The 15445-nt window shown below is 44.1% G+C and overlaps 1 protein-coding gene across 1 annotated transcript in view; it reads left to right on the plus strand.

Moving 5' to 3' along the window:
- Positions 1-15445, plus strand: part of GABBR2 (gamma-aminobutyric acid type B receptor subunit 2) — a 332110-nt gene that overhangs the window by 196350 nt on the left and 120315 nt on the right. The window contains exon 7 of the mRNA XM_006911541.1: positions 2053-2289. Coding sequence (XP_006911603.1) covers positions 2053-2289 — 237 coding nt within the window. The remainder of the gene's footprint in view (positions 1-2052; positions 2290-15445) is intronic.

A 15445-nucleotide genomic window follows, 5' to 3' on the forward strand; every position in this document is an offset into this window, starting at 1 on the left:
GAATATCATGCAAAGATACGGGGAAGAAGATTGCTAGCAGAGGAAACAGCTAGTGCAGAAGCCCTGAGGTGCGAACAAACGTGATGTGATTGAAGGACCCAAAAGGTTTAAGGAAGAGACAGAGCCTCCTAATGGACCATTTTGTGCTCCCCCAGGAGGAGTGAAATGGCCAAGGATGATTGCAGAAAGCCAGCCCACGGGGACGTTCTGTGGGAAGGGGTGTGATTAATCGTGAGAAGGGGCTGAGCTGGGCTGGAGAATGTGCAATCTCCTTGAAGAACCCTTGGTTTGAAGAGAGTTTCGGCTGTGTATTTTGAGGGATGAACAGAATGTGATGGCTGGACATGATGCATTTCTGAGGAAAACCATAAACAGGGATAAAACCTGAGTCATCTAACAGGAGCTGAAACAAAAAAGAAGAAGGTGGATCTGTTGCTGGGACACCAGCATTCACATTTGGTCAGGCAGGATTGCTCTCCTGCATGGCTCACAGTGGGAGGGTCTTGGCCGTTTCCAGTGACCCCGCTCCGCGAATGCCAAGGGCAAGAGATTCAGGCTCAAGCCATGGGACAACCCAGCCTTCGATGGCTCATCTTCACCGCCCTCCTATGTACTAGGCATGGCTCCAAACCACTCTGGGTGGTTTCCAAAAAGCAATTATGCCTCAAAAGTCAAAACTGAGAGAAGTAGCAGAGATGGAATACGACTGGTCTAGCTACACATATGTGTGCACGCACGCACACACAAACACAAGCTGTGTGACCTTGGACAAATCTCTGAACTTCTCTGTGCCTCAGGCTGGGTGGAGGGCAGGGGAAACATGTGTAACTGCATCTAAGGGCTCTTCCCAGTACAAACTGACAGTGAATAGATGTTTTCTACATGTAATTTGTCCCCAAAGAGGGTTTTTCCAAAAACTAAGCCATGGGCTCTGATGACATTTCTGGCAGAGGAGGCCAGAAGTGATTTGAGAAAAGGCCATGGGGGCTGAGGGTAATGGGTTCCCTGGGGTATTCACTTGGATGTGTAAGCCTCAGGGACTGGAGTACAAAGGTACTTTCAGTACTTCGTGACCACAATCAGAATGTTAATATCATCAATGAAATTTTTTATGAAATTCAGTTCAATGGGAGAAAAAAAATCTTTTTTTAAAAGGCCAGGTTATTCACAGACCCTGCTATCCTATGGAAGAGGAAAGAGGAGGAGGTCTGTAGGATCAGAACAGCCCTTACGTCTAGGTACCTGGGACCTTCCCTAGGCCCCATGCTCTGAGAGGGCCTCCTTCAGGGCCCTTGGGCTCAGAATCCACAAGACCACAGGGACATGCCTGCCCAGAGACTACACCTCTCTCCCTCCTAGAGCATGCCCTGAGTTCCCTGCCCAAATGGCTGGAGCCACTACTGGGGCCCGGAGAGCCTCTTGCCTGGGTCAGCCCTCTTGAGGGTGAACCGTATCTCTGGGGTGGTCAAGGGGCTACTGATGCTGGAAGAGGGAGGCAATGTAGACTGAGCTTGGCTGGGCTGCAGGGGTGGGCCACAGAGCAAGGACCAGCTCCCCTGTGCTATTGTGTCCATCCTAAAGCTCTGAGGAGCCCCAGAATTCTGAATTCAAATTTGGCCTTCCAGATCATTGGGAAGATGTATTTATTATGAAGGGAACATAGAAAATATTTTATTGAACAGTTTGTCAACTTGTCTATAACTTACATATTTAGACATATGTATGTGGGCTTCCACTGGTACCCTAGCCCCAGGCCTCACAAATATCAGGGGGAGCCCTGGTTAGAGTGCATTATTCTTTTACTCTAACTTTGCCAGACAGTCAGGGTTCAAATCTCAGCCCTGCCACTCTGGAAGCAAGTCAGCTTCCCTGAATCAGTTTCCTCATCTGTAAAACGGGTGTGATAATAGTACACATTGTATGTTTTTTGTCAGGATTAAATGAGATAATGCACACAAAGAGCCTGGATGTGTGGAGAGTCTCATTTCTCACGCTGTGTGCCTAAAGTCCCTGCCGTTTGTAACTTGGTGTCCCTGACTCCTTGTTTTCCAGACTCCACAGCAGTATGAAAGAGAGTACAACAATAAGCGGTCAGGTGTGGGGCCCAGTAAGTTCCATGGATATGCCTACGATGGCATCTGGGTCATCGCCAAGACGCTGCAGAGGGCCATGGAGACGCTGCACGCCAGCAGCCGACACCAGCGGATCCAGGACTTCAACTACACAGACCACACGCTGGGCAGGATCATCCTCAACGCCATGAATGAGACCAACTTCTTCGGAGTCACGGTCAGTCCCAGGCCCCCGGGCTCTGCTTTTTCTAGTGCCTCTTGGAGATATACAAGGCAAGAAGGGCTGTGTCACACACCCTCCAGTGCTGGACCCATTCTCTCAGATTGTTGAAATAACTTCCTGTGGGCCACAGGATTTCAGGGCTGCCTAAAGGGGAGGTGCAGTGATGCTCTCTGACACGTTGGGAAAATGCTTCTCTATAACTCATGGATTAGAAAGGCCATGATGAGTCGACTGCACACAGAACAGGTAGAATTCATAAGGTGGTGAGGTGGAGTGAGCAGCAGAAGCTCCAGCCCCAAAGTCAAATTCAAATCTTGGACCATCACTTTCAAATTACCTTCTTTAAACACAGAGTTTTCATTCCCAAAATGGAAATAATACTCTGTGAGGTAGTTATAAAGATTAGCCATTACAAAGTAAAAACTCCTAAAATTTGTTGAGCAAGCAACTTGCTCTAAACCTCAAGTTTCTCATCTGAGAAATGGGGATAATAATATATGTCTTACATAGAAGTTGGGAAAATTAGCGATGATAATAACCTCTACTCTTTCTTGAATGCTTATTATGTGCTAGATAAGCACTTTATGTAGATTAGACTCAATTATGCCTACAATGCTAGGCATAGTAGGCACTCAATAAATGCTAATGATTTTTATTGTTAAAACAGTCTCATTGCATTCACATGCCATCCATAGGAAGTGGGTGCTGATATTATCCCCATTAGAGATGAGGAGCCTGGAGTTCAGAGTATTTAAGTAATACAGCTATACAGCTATTCAGAGCTGGGATTTGAATTGAGTCTAGCTCTTAATTGCTACATTATACTACTGTCTCATAATAGACACAGGTGGTAGTTATTTGTGTCTCATGATGATGTATTTGTCATTGACTCTGCTCCCAGGAAATATGTAAAATTTCTCTAAAGAACAGGTTGAAAGACTAAAGCGCTGTTCTGTGTTTTAGTTTAAAGAGTCATTTACAGAATCAGTCTTTCTTAGGGTATTAAGAGTTGATCAGTGCATTTCTTAAATGTTCATATTCCTTCATGCGTGCGCTCAGGCTTGTAATATTTGGTCTGATGGACCAGGCGCTGAGTACCTGTGCAGGTGCTGGGGATGTAGACAATGGTGTGGGCGTGAGATGGGCTCCCTGTCCTAGAGACTGTGGTCGAGATGCAGGGGCCAGACCCGAACACAAATGACAACAAGAGGTGCTTAGCACCATGGGGAGAAAAAAACTGTTTGAGCCCAGAGGGGTTTCTGTGACCTTTGGCGGAAAAGTCAGAGAAGGCTTTTAGAAGAAGCAGCATGTGAGCTGTGTTTTAGACATGCAGAGACGGGGCTGGCGGCCCGGCCAGATGGAGTGTGGTGAGCAACAGAGAAATATGTGCGTGCATGCAGGGAATATTGGAAAGGAGCATGACTGGACTGGGAAGGTATATTGGACCCCAACTGAAGGGGTAAGCTAAGGAGACTGGCCTTTGTCTTAAAAGATGATTCTCAAAGTATGCCTTGACCAGCAGCACCAGTGTCCCCTGGGTGCTGGTTAGAAATGAAAATTCTCCAGCCCCAGCCCAGACCCACTGAATCAGAATCTCCAGGGTTGGGGTCCAGCCGTCTGTGGTTTAACAAATCCTCTAGGTGAGTCTAATGCTCACTGGAGCTTGAGAACCAGCACAGTGGGTGTTTATAGTGCAGCCTACATTCAGACTGGAAAGTTTAACAGCTTTCCTCAGACGAGTGGTTTAAAAAAAAAAATTTTTTTTTTTTTATCCTCAGAACTCTTATTATAAAATCTCACATGGTGCCTGGTATATCACACAGATGAAAGAGGAGCTTCTCAGTTGAACAGAGGAGGAATCCAGAGCCCTGTCTGTTCAGCCTCCTCTTCCCACAGTTTCCACCTCATCCCGCCCCACAGTCCTGAGATCCCCACCCCGTGAAAGGCTCCACAGAGCACCAAAGACCTCGGAGGTCCTTTCTCTTCGTGGTACAAATCCACAGAATGAGACTTAGAGAGGGGTTGGATTCACCTGGGGCCCCACCCATAGCACTGTAGCAGAGCTGTCTCCAAACGTGGGTCTATTTATTCAGGTCAGCTTTTCACACTTTGCTTCTTATTTAATAGAATACCCCAAGAAGAAATGGCTGGATAGAGAGCTACAGAATCTAGGAAGCATTTTACCGTCTCATAATCCTAGAACTCGGCATTTTGCCTGATGTATCTTAGTTGGAGATCATTTATAAGTGCTTCTAAGTGCTCCCTTTCATCTAAGCCAAATAATTCATAATCCCTACTTGATGAGCAATTAGATAAGACTGCCTGACTCACTTTACATGGCATGGAGATGAGTTTTCTTTTTAATGGGAAATTCCTTGACACATGTTTGTGCCTGTTCTGGTTTGTGACTCATAATTCAGCAAATGTCAGAACTGAAAGCAGTCTGAAAGATCCTCAGATGCCATCCCCGTGTGTTGTATATGAGTATCTGAGCTATGGACAGGGAGTTTTCAAAGTCATACAGAAAGAATTGATTCAGCAAAGCCAGGATGGTAGCTCAGATTGTTTGTGCCCCCACTATGCTCAGTACCATCTCCTCCTCTTTGTGCAAGTCCCCCTTTAGTTGAGAAAGAGATTGAAAGAGAGAAATGGTTCTTCACTTTTTATCCCCTTTGTCACATATTAATTTGTGCTTGTCACTGGGTTGTAGACAGGTTTCATTAAAGTTGTCCTCTGAGCAGGAAAAAAAAGGACGTCTTCTGACAAAATAAAAAGTGTCTCTGTGATCCAAGGAGACCACAAAAGACCAAGTTCAGCCGTAAATAAAGAGTTAGAAAGGAAAGAAACAGGGGCGGTGTAAATAAATGGAAGCATTTCCTATTCGCTGAAGGGTTTTCATTATACAGCACACACAATATCCATTTTTCCACTCTCAGGCAGACACTTTATTCTGGGTCGCCCTCATTCAGCATGTTTACTATATGGAAAATCGTTTAAACACATTAAATTAATTATATCTGTGACTCAATTTCAATTGATTCAGTATGCACATTCTCAGCGGGTGCCGGGCCTGTGACTCCTGTTTGGCATGTTGAAGAAGAGATTTCTGCCACGCATTCTAGACTATGACTCTGGCTTAGCTTGGGGCTCAACTCTGTTTTATCTTCTTAAGGAGCTCTCCTCCTGGCTACCCTTCTCAGGAACATCCAAAAATGGGATTCTGTGTTCCTACCTGCACACCGATGGCCTGAGGATCCTGCCTGCCTCAAATTCCCTGAGTGCATGGTTCTGATTTGCAGCCCTGTTATAACCTCTCTATTGTCTTCAAATCTCAGAAGGACTCTGCGCCTGGAACCCCCTCTTCTGCCAAACATGCGACCCAAACGTCAGGCTAGCATTGGCTATTTAAGCCCAGAGAATTCTGAGAATCCCAGCTCAGCAGAGTGTGTTTAGGTCAATGATTCCCCAACTTCAGTATGCATAAGAATCTCCCAGAGAACTTCATTAAAAATTCAGATTTCCCAGCTCTACCCCAGAACTTATGATACAGTGGCTTTGCAGTAAGGCTAAGTAATTCACATTATTAACAAGCAATCCAGGTAATTCTCCAATAGCAGCCTTGAGAATTGCTTGGGGCTCCAGTGGTGCACATATGCATGTGCACGCGTGTGCGTGCGCACACACACACATACACACCCACACACACATACATGTTTTGATTTAAAACGTGTCAGAGATATATTTGTTCTTGCATTCATTCACTCCTTTAGTAGACCTTATGCTGGGTACTGGGAGCTGAGAACATAGACAAGAATAACGTATGGTCCTTCCCTCAAAATATCCGGCCCAGTGGGGGAGATAGATAAGTAGAGGAATGTTTGCTGGGCAGTATCCAATGTCTGCCCAAGGCCCTCGGAGGGAGAACTCCATTCTGCTTACAGGAATAATGACCAGGAAGCTGTCTTCAATTTTCCTGAAGTTCAGTTAACAAAACTCCATGTGTGGGTAATTGCAAGGTGCCCATGCTGTGGGTGATCATCCTGTGCCATGTGCTGGGAGCCAGGATGCATTGCTGACTCCCCATTGCCAGCACTCATGATATACTGTGGGTTAACAGACTCTTCCACTGAGGCTTTCCTACCTGTGATATTGTGATTTATTAAATATATATTTGGCCAATCAGGTGACCAACATATATTGCTCATATGTATGTATTTGGTCTTCATCCTGGGTTCCTGGCTCACAGCAACCTAAACCCTTTGAATTTCTTAAGTGTTGAGAGTGATAAAGGTGTCTTTTGTTAGGTTAATGAGGTGACTTTTGGAAAGCACCTAAGGATGGGGGCTGGTTACCAATGGAGATAACCAAGCGATTAGAGGGTTGGAACCTTCAGTCCCACCTTCTGACCCTATCTCTGGAAAGGAGAGAGAAGACAGAGAAGACAGGGGCTGGAGGTTGAATCAGTTGCCAGTTGCCAATGATTTAATCAATCATGCATCTGTAATATAGCCACCACAAAAATCCAAAAGGAACATGTTCTGAAAGCTTCTGGGTTAGGGAACCAGACCATTTCCACGTGCCACAGCACTGGGCCCCAAGCTCCAGGAGGACAGAAGCTCCTTTGGGACCATTCCCTATGCATCTCTTCATCTTGCTGTTGATTCGTATCCTTTAATATCCTCTGTTAACAAACCGGTGATCTAGTGAATAAACTGGTTTCCCGAGTTCTGTGAACCACTCTAGCAAATTAATGGAGCCCAAGGAAAGGGTCCTGGGAACCTCTGATCTATAGCCAATCAGTCAGGAGCATATGTCTCAAGTCAGAAGTAATCATTGGAAGTGGAGGGCGGCCTGGGTACTGAACCCTTTACCTGTGGAATCTGATGCTGTCTCCTGGTAGATAGTGTCAAATTGCATTGAATTCTCAGACACCCTGCTGGTGTCCAAGAATTGCTCGTTGGTGTGGGGAAGCCCCCGCCACGCCCCACCCCCAACACACACACAAACACAAAACATTGGAATTGGGTCCAGGAACCCATTTACTACCACAGATGCACTAAGTTCATCAAAAAAAGGGATATACTCTTTAAAACATGTTTGAAAACATGTGCTAAGAATCCAGGTGAAAATCAAAGCCCTAATTTCCTTTGGGTGATCATTTTAAAATTCTTCTCAGTTTCCAGTCTCTTAAAACAAGGATGATGTCCCAGATCTCAAAGTGAACAAATCCTTTGGGTATGTCAGACTAAGATGTGATGGCTCTAACAGCAGCATACCCCCTTTGGTAAATGTTTCTTCTGAGTTGTCTTTTAAAATGACTGTATCTGGTCTGTGGCACCTATGATAGAGGCTAAATTAATAAAATCTCATTATACCCTATTATGAAAATGTAATATGCATAATATTTTTCCTAGAAAGTTACTGGGGGTATGCATACCAGGTTTGTGTGGGGCTATGAGGCTTCTAAGATCATTTGGCCATAGAGAAATTGAAAGAAGCTCCTGGGGAGTATCTCTTTGATTGTGAAAAGAGAGCCCATTCTTGCTAACCTATTTCCCGTGACAGCCTCCTCATTCCCTGTGGGTGGCCTAATATGGAAGTAATCACAGCCGCAAAGAGGGTGACCTATAAGTTCCTCTAAATAATAGACCCATTCTTCATTCTCTGCCCATCCTCTCTCCACCAGCTGTGAGTCTGGACATCTCAATTTAACATCCGTCGGGAGAGGCCAGCAGCCTTAAGTTCAGGCATGTCACCTTTAATGGCTGTTTTCTTCGAATTGATTTCACGAAGAAGATGACAAAGAACAACAGATGACAATTTGCAGTTTGTTGATCTATTTGCTTTTGTTGCTGGTGAACAAGAATCCAGCCCTCGCCAGTGTGTCCCTTAAACTTCAAATTTGTATGCATGATTTTAAAATAATTATCTCTACTAAGTTTCAAATACTGCCGCTCTCCTCCTGCTGCCAAAGTTTTGCCTGAGAAACATACATTATAGAGTAAACTCAGTTTGGTTGGAATCCAATTACTCCAGGTACTTGGAACCATATAGCTAGAGGAAGCCACCGAATTCCTCATCCCAGGAAAATCACACTGTTGGCTGAACCCCCCATTTATTTCACATTCACTGTGCCCTGCCCTACCATGATCCTGAAGTCATGCAATTGATTTTTTTCAAATAGGAAACTTTACACACACATACACACACAGAAATGAGTTAAATATCATGTTGTTAGAGTTGGCCCATCTCTCTTGCCTGTCCAATCTTTTGGGGTCCTGGGTTTCTTCTCCAATACCAAAAGCTAACCTCCAGCCTTCCCACCAGCCACCCATTTGTGCCTTACATTTGATATCATCATTTAGCATATAGATTTTTTTTTTTTTAGGTTGAATTTAAGTGAGATACAGGCAGGGGGTGGGGGAGCAGAGGACTGGGAACTCTACCAAAAGTGGAGAAAACTTTTCCAATCCAAGATTTGACCCCTTAGAGGGCTGCTCAAGTCTACCAGTAATGACTCCAGCCCCTGGACTCTCATGATTCTGCCAGTTTCTCAATTTTGTACTCAAGGCGATCACTACAGAATTTGTCAGAAGCTCTGCAACAGTCCGAGTGTGAAGTCTCTTGTGTGACCCCAAGTGGGGCTTGTCCGATGGCCTCATGCCAGCTCCCAGTGGCACCATGGTTTCCTGTTTATTCTAAGGTTCTGCTTCCATGAGCCTTTCTTGACTGTTGACCAGGATCAACAGCAAACCCTTCTAGAACTTCATCTATACCCTGCTTGTTCCCACCCCGTCCCAGACTCAGAGAGTTTCAGTGAAATTGCATCACATACAAACAACATAGGAGCTGATTTGAGAACATAATCTCTGTGCCTCTATTCCCAGGGAAACCAGCCCACTCTCAAACTAAGATAAAATGCACCAATGCCTGGGGCATGGCACTGATGAACTATAACAGGAAATACAAATTTGAAAAGTCAAGTAAAAAGAGGCCACAGTCTACCACTTAGAGCTGTGTGACCTCAGGAAAATTATTTACCTCTCTGTGCCTCAGTTTCCTTTTCTATACAGTGGAAAGAAATATAATCTACCTTAAAAAGGTTATTGTAAGATAACATTCATGTTTAGTACCCAATAACAGCATCATCATTATTACTATTAGTATTATTACTACTGCTATCATATTGGTGAGTTTATGTGGGCCTAATCAAATAATATTCAGAATCAAGTCCAGCAAACAATCATTCTATATCTATTAAGTGCCAGTCTATTTCACATATATTATCTCATATAATTCTCTCAACAATAAACAAACCTATTAACTTGTATTAAGATTGTAGTGGTTTAATATCAAAACAAGATGGACTAAACCATGCCTGTAAGCAGGAGCACGTTTGAGTTCTCTACCTGCTGCCATTCACTCTCGGACTTTGACAGTCACCTTAAAACGGGAGGCATCTGCTCACAGCCTTCCTTCTGTTCCTCCCTTTAGTCCAGCTCAGTGCTGCTCAAACTCCAGTGGCCCTAAGAATTACCACTCAGCATTATACACAAAAGCTAACTGCAGCAGATGCTGTTGGTGCCTCAGCCAAATCTGGGATCCCTTTTAGGGGTTTGGTTCGGTTTGTTCTTCCCCCAGCTGCTTCAATGCCCCTGCCAGTGACTCACATCTTAGGTGATTGGGGCTTCTTGGCCTGGAGGTGCCTGGGACTTACATCCCAGCCCAACCAGCAGCAATGACTGGCTGATGTGGTGGTACACCACCAGTGCCATTCACCTCCCAGAGGTCCCCATGGGATTAAGATGAGGCTAGGCCTTCCCTGAAACCACAGCCGAGTTTGGCCTCTTCTCTTTTCCACTCTTCCTACAGGTTTCTCCTGAGAAGACGTTCTTCATAAATTGCTTGCAGATGATCCCCTATCCCAGGCTTCTGGGGACCCAATCTAAGACACTCACGTGTTTTTGTGGGAAATTTAAGAATTTTCAAGAGGAAATTTTTACTGTAACCTAATTGTTATCTGTGTATTAAGTTTAGCACCAGCCCTCCTCCATCACCTCCCCCACACCAGGTTCCAGACGCCTCTCCCTCAGACTCCGTTGCATTTTGCTTGTTGCAGTCAGCCTGTGGAAGAGCCAGATCTATCTCCTCCATGAATTAGCAGCTCTCAGACTTGCAAGGACCACAGTTTCTTATCCCGCTGGTCCCACAGTACTTCCCCTAGCATTCTACACCTGCTAGAAGCTCAGTAAACACTGATAACCTTGAGTTAATCTCATTGGATTGAAGCACACGTGATGGAGAAACTCAGTCTCACTCTCCTACTCTGCTGCCTTTCGGACTTCGATAAACTATAAAAAGCCTCATTCAATTCAATAAGTAATCAGAACTGACAACAAGGGTATTAACAGGAATCTGTTTTTGAATTTGCTAATAGCAATTCCCATATTCTTGCTGTGATACCTGGTGTCACTATTTCACCTTAGTTGTGAAAATCTCCCTGGCGTGTGTGTGTGTGCATGTGTGTGTGTGCACGTGTGTATGTGTGTGTGTATGTGTGTCTGTGTGTCTGTGTCTGTGTGTTGGGAAGGGGATGAGAGGCTCTCATTGCTTCTTTCCTGAGGCAGGAGAGAAACCCATCCTTTACTCATCTCCCAGTCTCTCTCCCATCAGCATCTCTTTGGGGCTCAAGTCCCAGAGCTCAAGGGGGAGTTGCTGATGGGCCCTCTGTGACTGGAGACTGTCAGGAGCCTTTCCTAGAGGTAATTGCTAGTAATAAACAACTATAATAATAATAATCCTTGATGTGTGGCTGTCCTATGTACAGAATATATTTATAGTCTCTATCTCCTTCATTCCTTGACACAATTACATTTATTAACATAATGCTAATAACAGCTACCAATTAATGAGCTCCTACTGCTTCCCTGGCATCCTAAGCACTATACACACATTACTGAATGTGATGCTCAGAACAGCCACCCATGTGGGGATGTGTAATTCCAAGTGCCTGGAACACTCCAGTGAGCTGCAGTTGGCTCTCGCCTATGTCACATCTCTGTCCACACATCAACTCCTTGAGGCCCTCCTTGACACCTTATTTAAAATTACAACTCCAACCCCCTTCATTCTTCTTTACAATAGTTCCCCCATCTGATGTGCTGCATATTTTACTTATTCATTATCTGCTTTGTTCTCTGCTATATCCCTGGGACTTAGAACCAGGTGCCTGGGATATAGTAGGTACCTGATTAATATTTGCTTAATGAATGAATAATTTAGATAATTAATGACCATGTTATAGATTTTTAAAAAACAGGCTGAGCAAAGATAAATTATTTACCCAACATCCTATAGATAGTGAATGAGAATTACTCAAAACTGCCCAATCTGGCTGATTCAAAAGCACATGTTCTTAACTGTTTAGGTATTCCATTAATCCAAGCAGCATCTCCAGCACTCCCTATAAGCCAGATCAGGCCAGGCAGGAGTAAGGTGCAAGGTTTGCCCCCAAGGACTTACTGTCCAAACAACCATGTGGGATGCACGAGAGAGAGAGCGGGAACAAATCACCCCATATTAGTAGTGGACAGTGTTGTACCCTGTCTACCCTGGGTTACTGTGTGTTCATCTGCCCCTTCCCACTGGACAGTGATCCTGGAGTCCTTTGACTGGGACCCATGATTCTCTCTGTACCCCAATGTCTTGTATAATACCGACTCTTTGTCCATTTAATACATGTTTGTTGATGGAATGAATTAGGAGATTGTAGCTCAGTGAAGCAAAGTAGCTATGCTGGGGTCCCACGGTATGTGTGTGGTGAACCTAGTTCAGAACTGCATCCTAAGTCTTCTGATTCTAAATGCAGGTGTCTCCAAATCTTGTGTTCTGAGTGCTGCTCGGCTGCCCTCCCCCCGCCCCCATTTATTTGAACACAATTACAAATGACTGCAGATAACGTACAGCACAGGAAAGAAACCTACTCCTTCTGCTGTCAGATAAATTTGAAAGATCAAAATAATGTGGTTTAGTAATTTGTTTGAATTGATGCCTAGCCTTCCAAAGCTTGCAAGTTTGACTTCCTCAAGTCAGGGGAAAAAATAGCTGTTTCCTTATGAAAAGCAGTGTGGGGGAGTATATCATCTTCTGAGAGCTTCAACAGCAGCCCTATGTACAGACTCTCTCCAGGTCCCTGTGAGATACAGACTAAAGAAGGAGCCGGTGACATGGTGGTCATAGTAACTATTACTGTAATGACAAATGTCATGACAATAGGAATGGCTATAGTTTTGAATGCTCACTATAGCTGAAAATTATGTTAAGCTCTTAAATACGTTCTCATTTAATCCTTATAATAATCTCTGTTACAGGTTAAATTGTGTCTCCCTAAAAATTTGTATTTGAAATTCTAACCCAAAGTACCTTAGAATGTGACCTTACTTGGAAATAGGGTCGTTGCAGATGTGATTAGTTAAGATGAGGTCCTGCTAGACTAGGGTAATCCAATGTAGCTAGTGTCCTTATAAAAAGGGGACATTTGGAGGCAGACACACACAGAGGGAGAATGCCATGTGAAGAGGAAGACAGAGATGGGGTGATGCTACTATAAGTCAAAGAACACTAATGATTGCCAGCAAACTGCCAAAACCTGGGAGAGGGGCCTGGAACTGATTCTCCCTCATAGCTCTCAGAAAGAACCAACCCTGCTGACACCTTGATCTTGGGCTTGGAAAAACAATTTTAAAGAGCTGCATAATACATCCCATGTACTTCTCTTTGCATGAGGCCAGAATACCCACTTAGTGTGCATCAAGGTATGTTAGCCCATGAGTTTGCTAAGCAGGAGGGAAGTCTTCTTCAATCAGGGGAGGACAGCTGACATAAATTTCAGGTGACAAAATGCACGGCTTTGAACACTGATGGATGCCAGCTCCGCCTGTGTGTGCTCATGCAGAGGTTACTCACACACACTTGGATGTGACCCTCTGCGCCTGTCTGGCTGATGGCCAGCCCTGTGTGAGGGGGTGAAGTAAACTGGGAAGATCCATTTTCTCACAGAATTGCAAGCTTTCCCACCCCCTTCTTTTTCAGTGGAATTCAAGTTCCTAGAATTCTTGCTTAAACCAGTAATTGGCAAGTAGAGATTTGGAGTCTGGTCAGGGCAGTGCAAATTGTAGGGGTAGGGGTAAGGTGGAGAAAGGACTGGAGGGGGATGCCCACCTTCATCTTCCTAAGAGGCAATAGTGTGAGGTGCTTAGGAACACAGACTCTGGAGGCAGACTTCCTAGGTTCACATCTTGGCTCCACTTGTAGTCAGGCAACCTTGGGCAAGACTTAATCTCTCTGTACCTTAGTCCCTTCATCTGTAAAATGGGGACAATGCCTTAGATGGGGCTTCCTGTAAACAGACTCGGAGACAGAGTGTTGTGTGTGGAAGGTTTGTAGAAGAATGAGCTCAGGAAATACAATGTAAGGAAGTGAAGGTGACAGAGTTGGGAAGAGCAAGAAGTTGATCCTAAATGTGGTTGTAGCTTGGACCACAGCTGATCCAAGGGGAGCTCTGAAGCCAGGATGGCCCTCAGAGTTGTCCTGATTGAGGCACAGAGTCTGGGCTTCTGTATGTTCTCATCAACTAGTCACAGGCCATGGCTGGGCCCTGGGAAGGGTGTATCCTTGGGCAAAGCTATACCCCATGGTGGAAGATCATTCCCAGTAAGAGACCCTGCTGGGACCCTCAGTAGCCAGTATTCCCAGGATCTGGAGGGTGCTGTTTCTGTCATAAAAAGAGAACCCGAGCAGGATAACAACAAGGCCTGTAATAAAGGGTCGTGATAATTAAAGAGGTTTTATACATATAGAGTGTCTGGGACATGCTAAGTGCTAAATTACTGTGAGGATGATGAGGAAGAATGATGAATTAAGATATCAGCTGCACGCCATCCTCTTAGACCCTCAAATACCAGTAGTTAATTTTCCAGGAAATCCTAGGGTTGGCAGGTTTCCACGTCACTGCTTCGGTAGCATTCATGCAGCTCTTGCCATCTTTGGTAATTCACATTCTCACATTCATAAGCACACAAGCAAACACTCACATGCACTCATGCATACACAGCTAAATATGTGATGTATGGGTGTTCATATTCATCACGTAGATAGCTATTTATCAGTCTGTTCCACTGGTTTTCAAACTTGTTTTTCAAGAGATTTTACATATCAGCCCAATATCACTGTCCTTTACTTAACATTTACATTAATATTAAAATTACATTTAACATTACATTTTATTTTCTCAAATTTGCTCCTTGATAGACTTTGTTAAACCGCCTTTTTTATTTAAAAATTAGCAAGCATTTTCCACAGTAACAAAGATGAAGTAAAGCCTTAATGGAGAAGCTGGCCTGAGCCCTCAGGTCAGGGCCAAGGTTGCAGTAGGTCCTCTGACAGTTCTCAGAAGTGGGAGAGGGGATGACCTTAGTGAGTGTTCAGACCTACATTCTTTAGTTTAATAGTTGCGTTTGATTTTAATGTGTACTACAAAAATACAGTATTTAAGGTAGCGAGTTTCTTTTTCATTTTTTTTAAAGAGGCAGATATTTAGTAAAGAAAAGCACAGATAGTATGTGGATGCTGCAGAAATCATGAAGGTGACACATGTGTTATAAAGGTTTCAGAAACAGTGACTCCCTTATTGTTTGTCTTTACTTTGTCTTGAAAAGCACTGTGATTGTCCTCTTAAAAGACTAAGAAATGAATCATAAAAGAATGGGAAAGAGAGTGAGAGAGAGAAAGAAATCAACCAACAGCAGAATGTTGGTTGTTTTGGCCAGTTTGTACAGTCACCAAAGCAGCAAACAGTATTGTACTTTTATACATGAGTTTTTGTGTGGTAGGTTTAATATCATTTTTACTTAATGCCCTTTCGCCATATTCGTACATTTTTAATAATAAAATATGTCATTAGGCCAGGGATGGGTGTCCATTAAACAGACAAGTACTAAGTTGCTTTGGGTGAAGCTGCCTTTGGTGGCCATTGAAACATGGCCCTCAAATCCAAGTAGCATGATGGAGAAATCCTTGCATTAGTCCCTATTGAACAATCATTTTGATGTTCAAGTAGTTGACTAGCTCAAGTAGTTACCTGCTCAAGTAG

Source organism: Pteropus alecto, unplaced genomic scaffold (assembly GCF_000325575.1).
Source record: "Pteropus alecto unplaced genomic scaffold, ASM32557v1 scaffold114, whole genome shotgun sequence".
Taxonomy (NCBI): domain Eukaryota; kingdom Metazoa; phylum Chordata; class Mammalia; order Chiroptera; family Pteropodidae; genus Pteropus; species Pteropus alecto.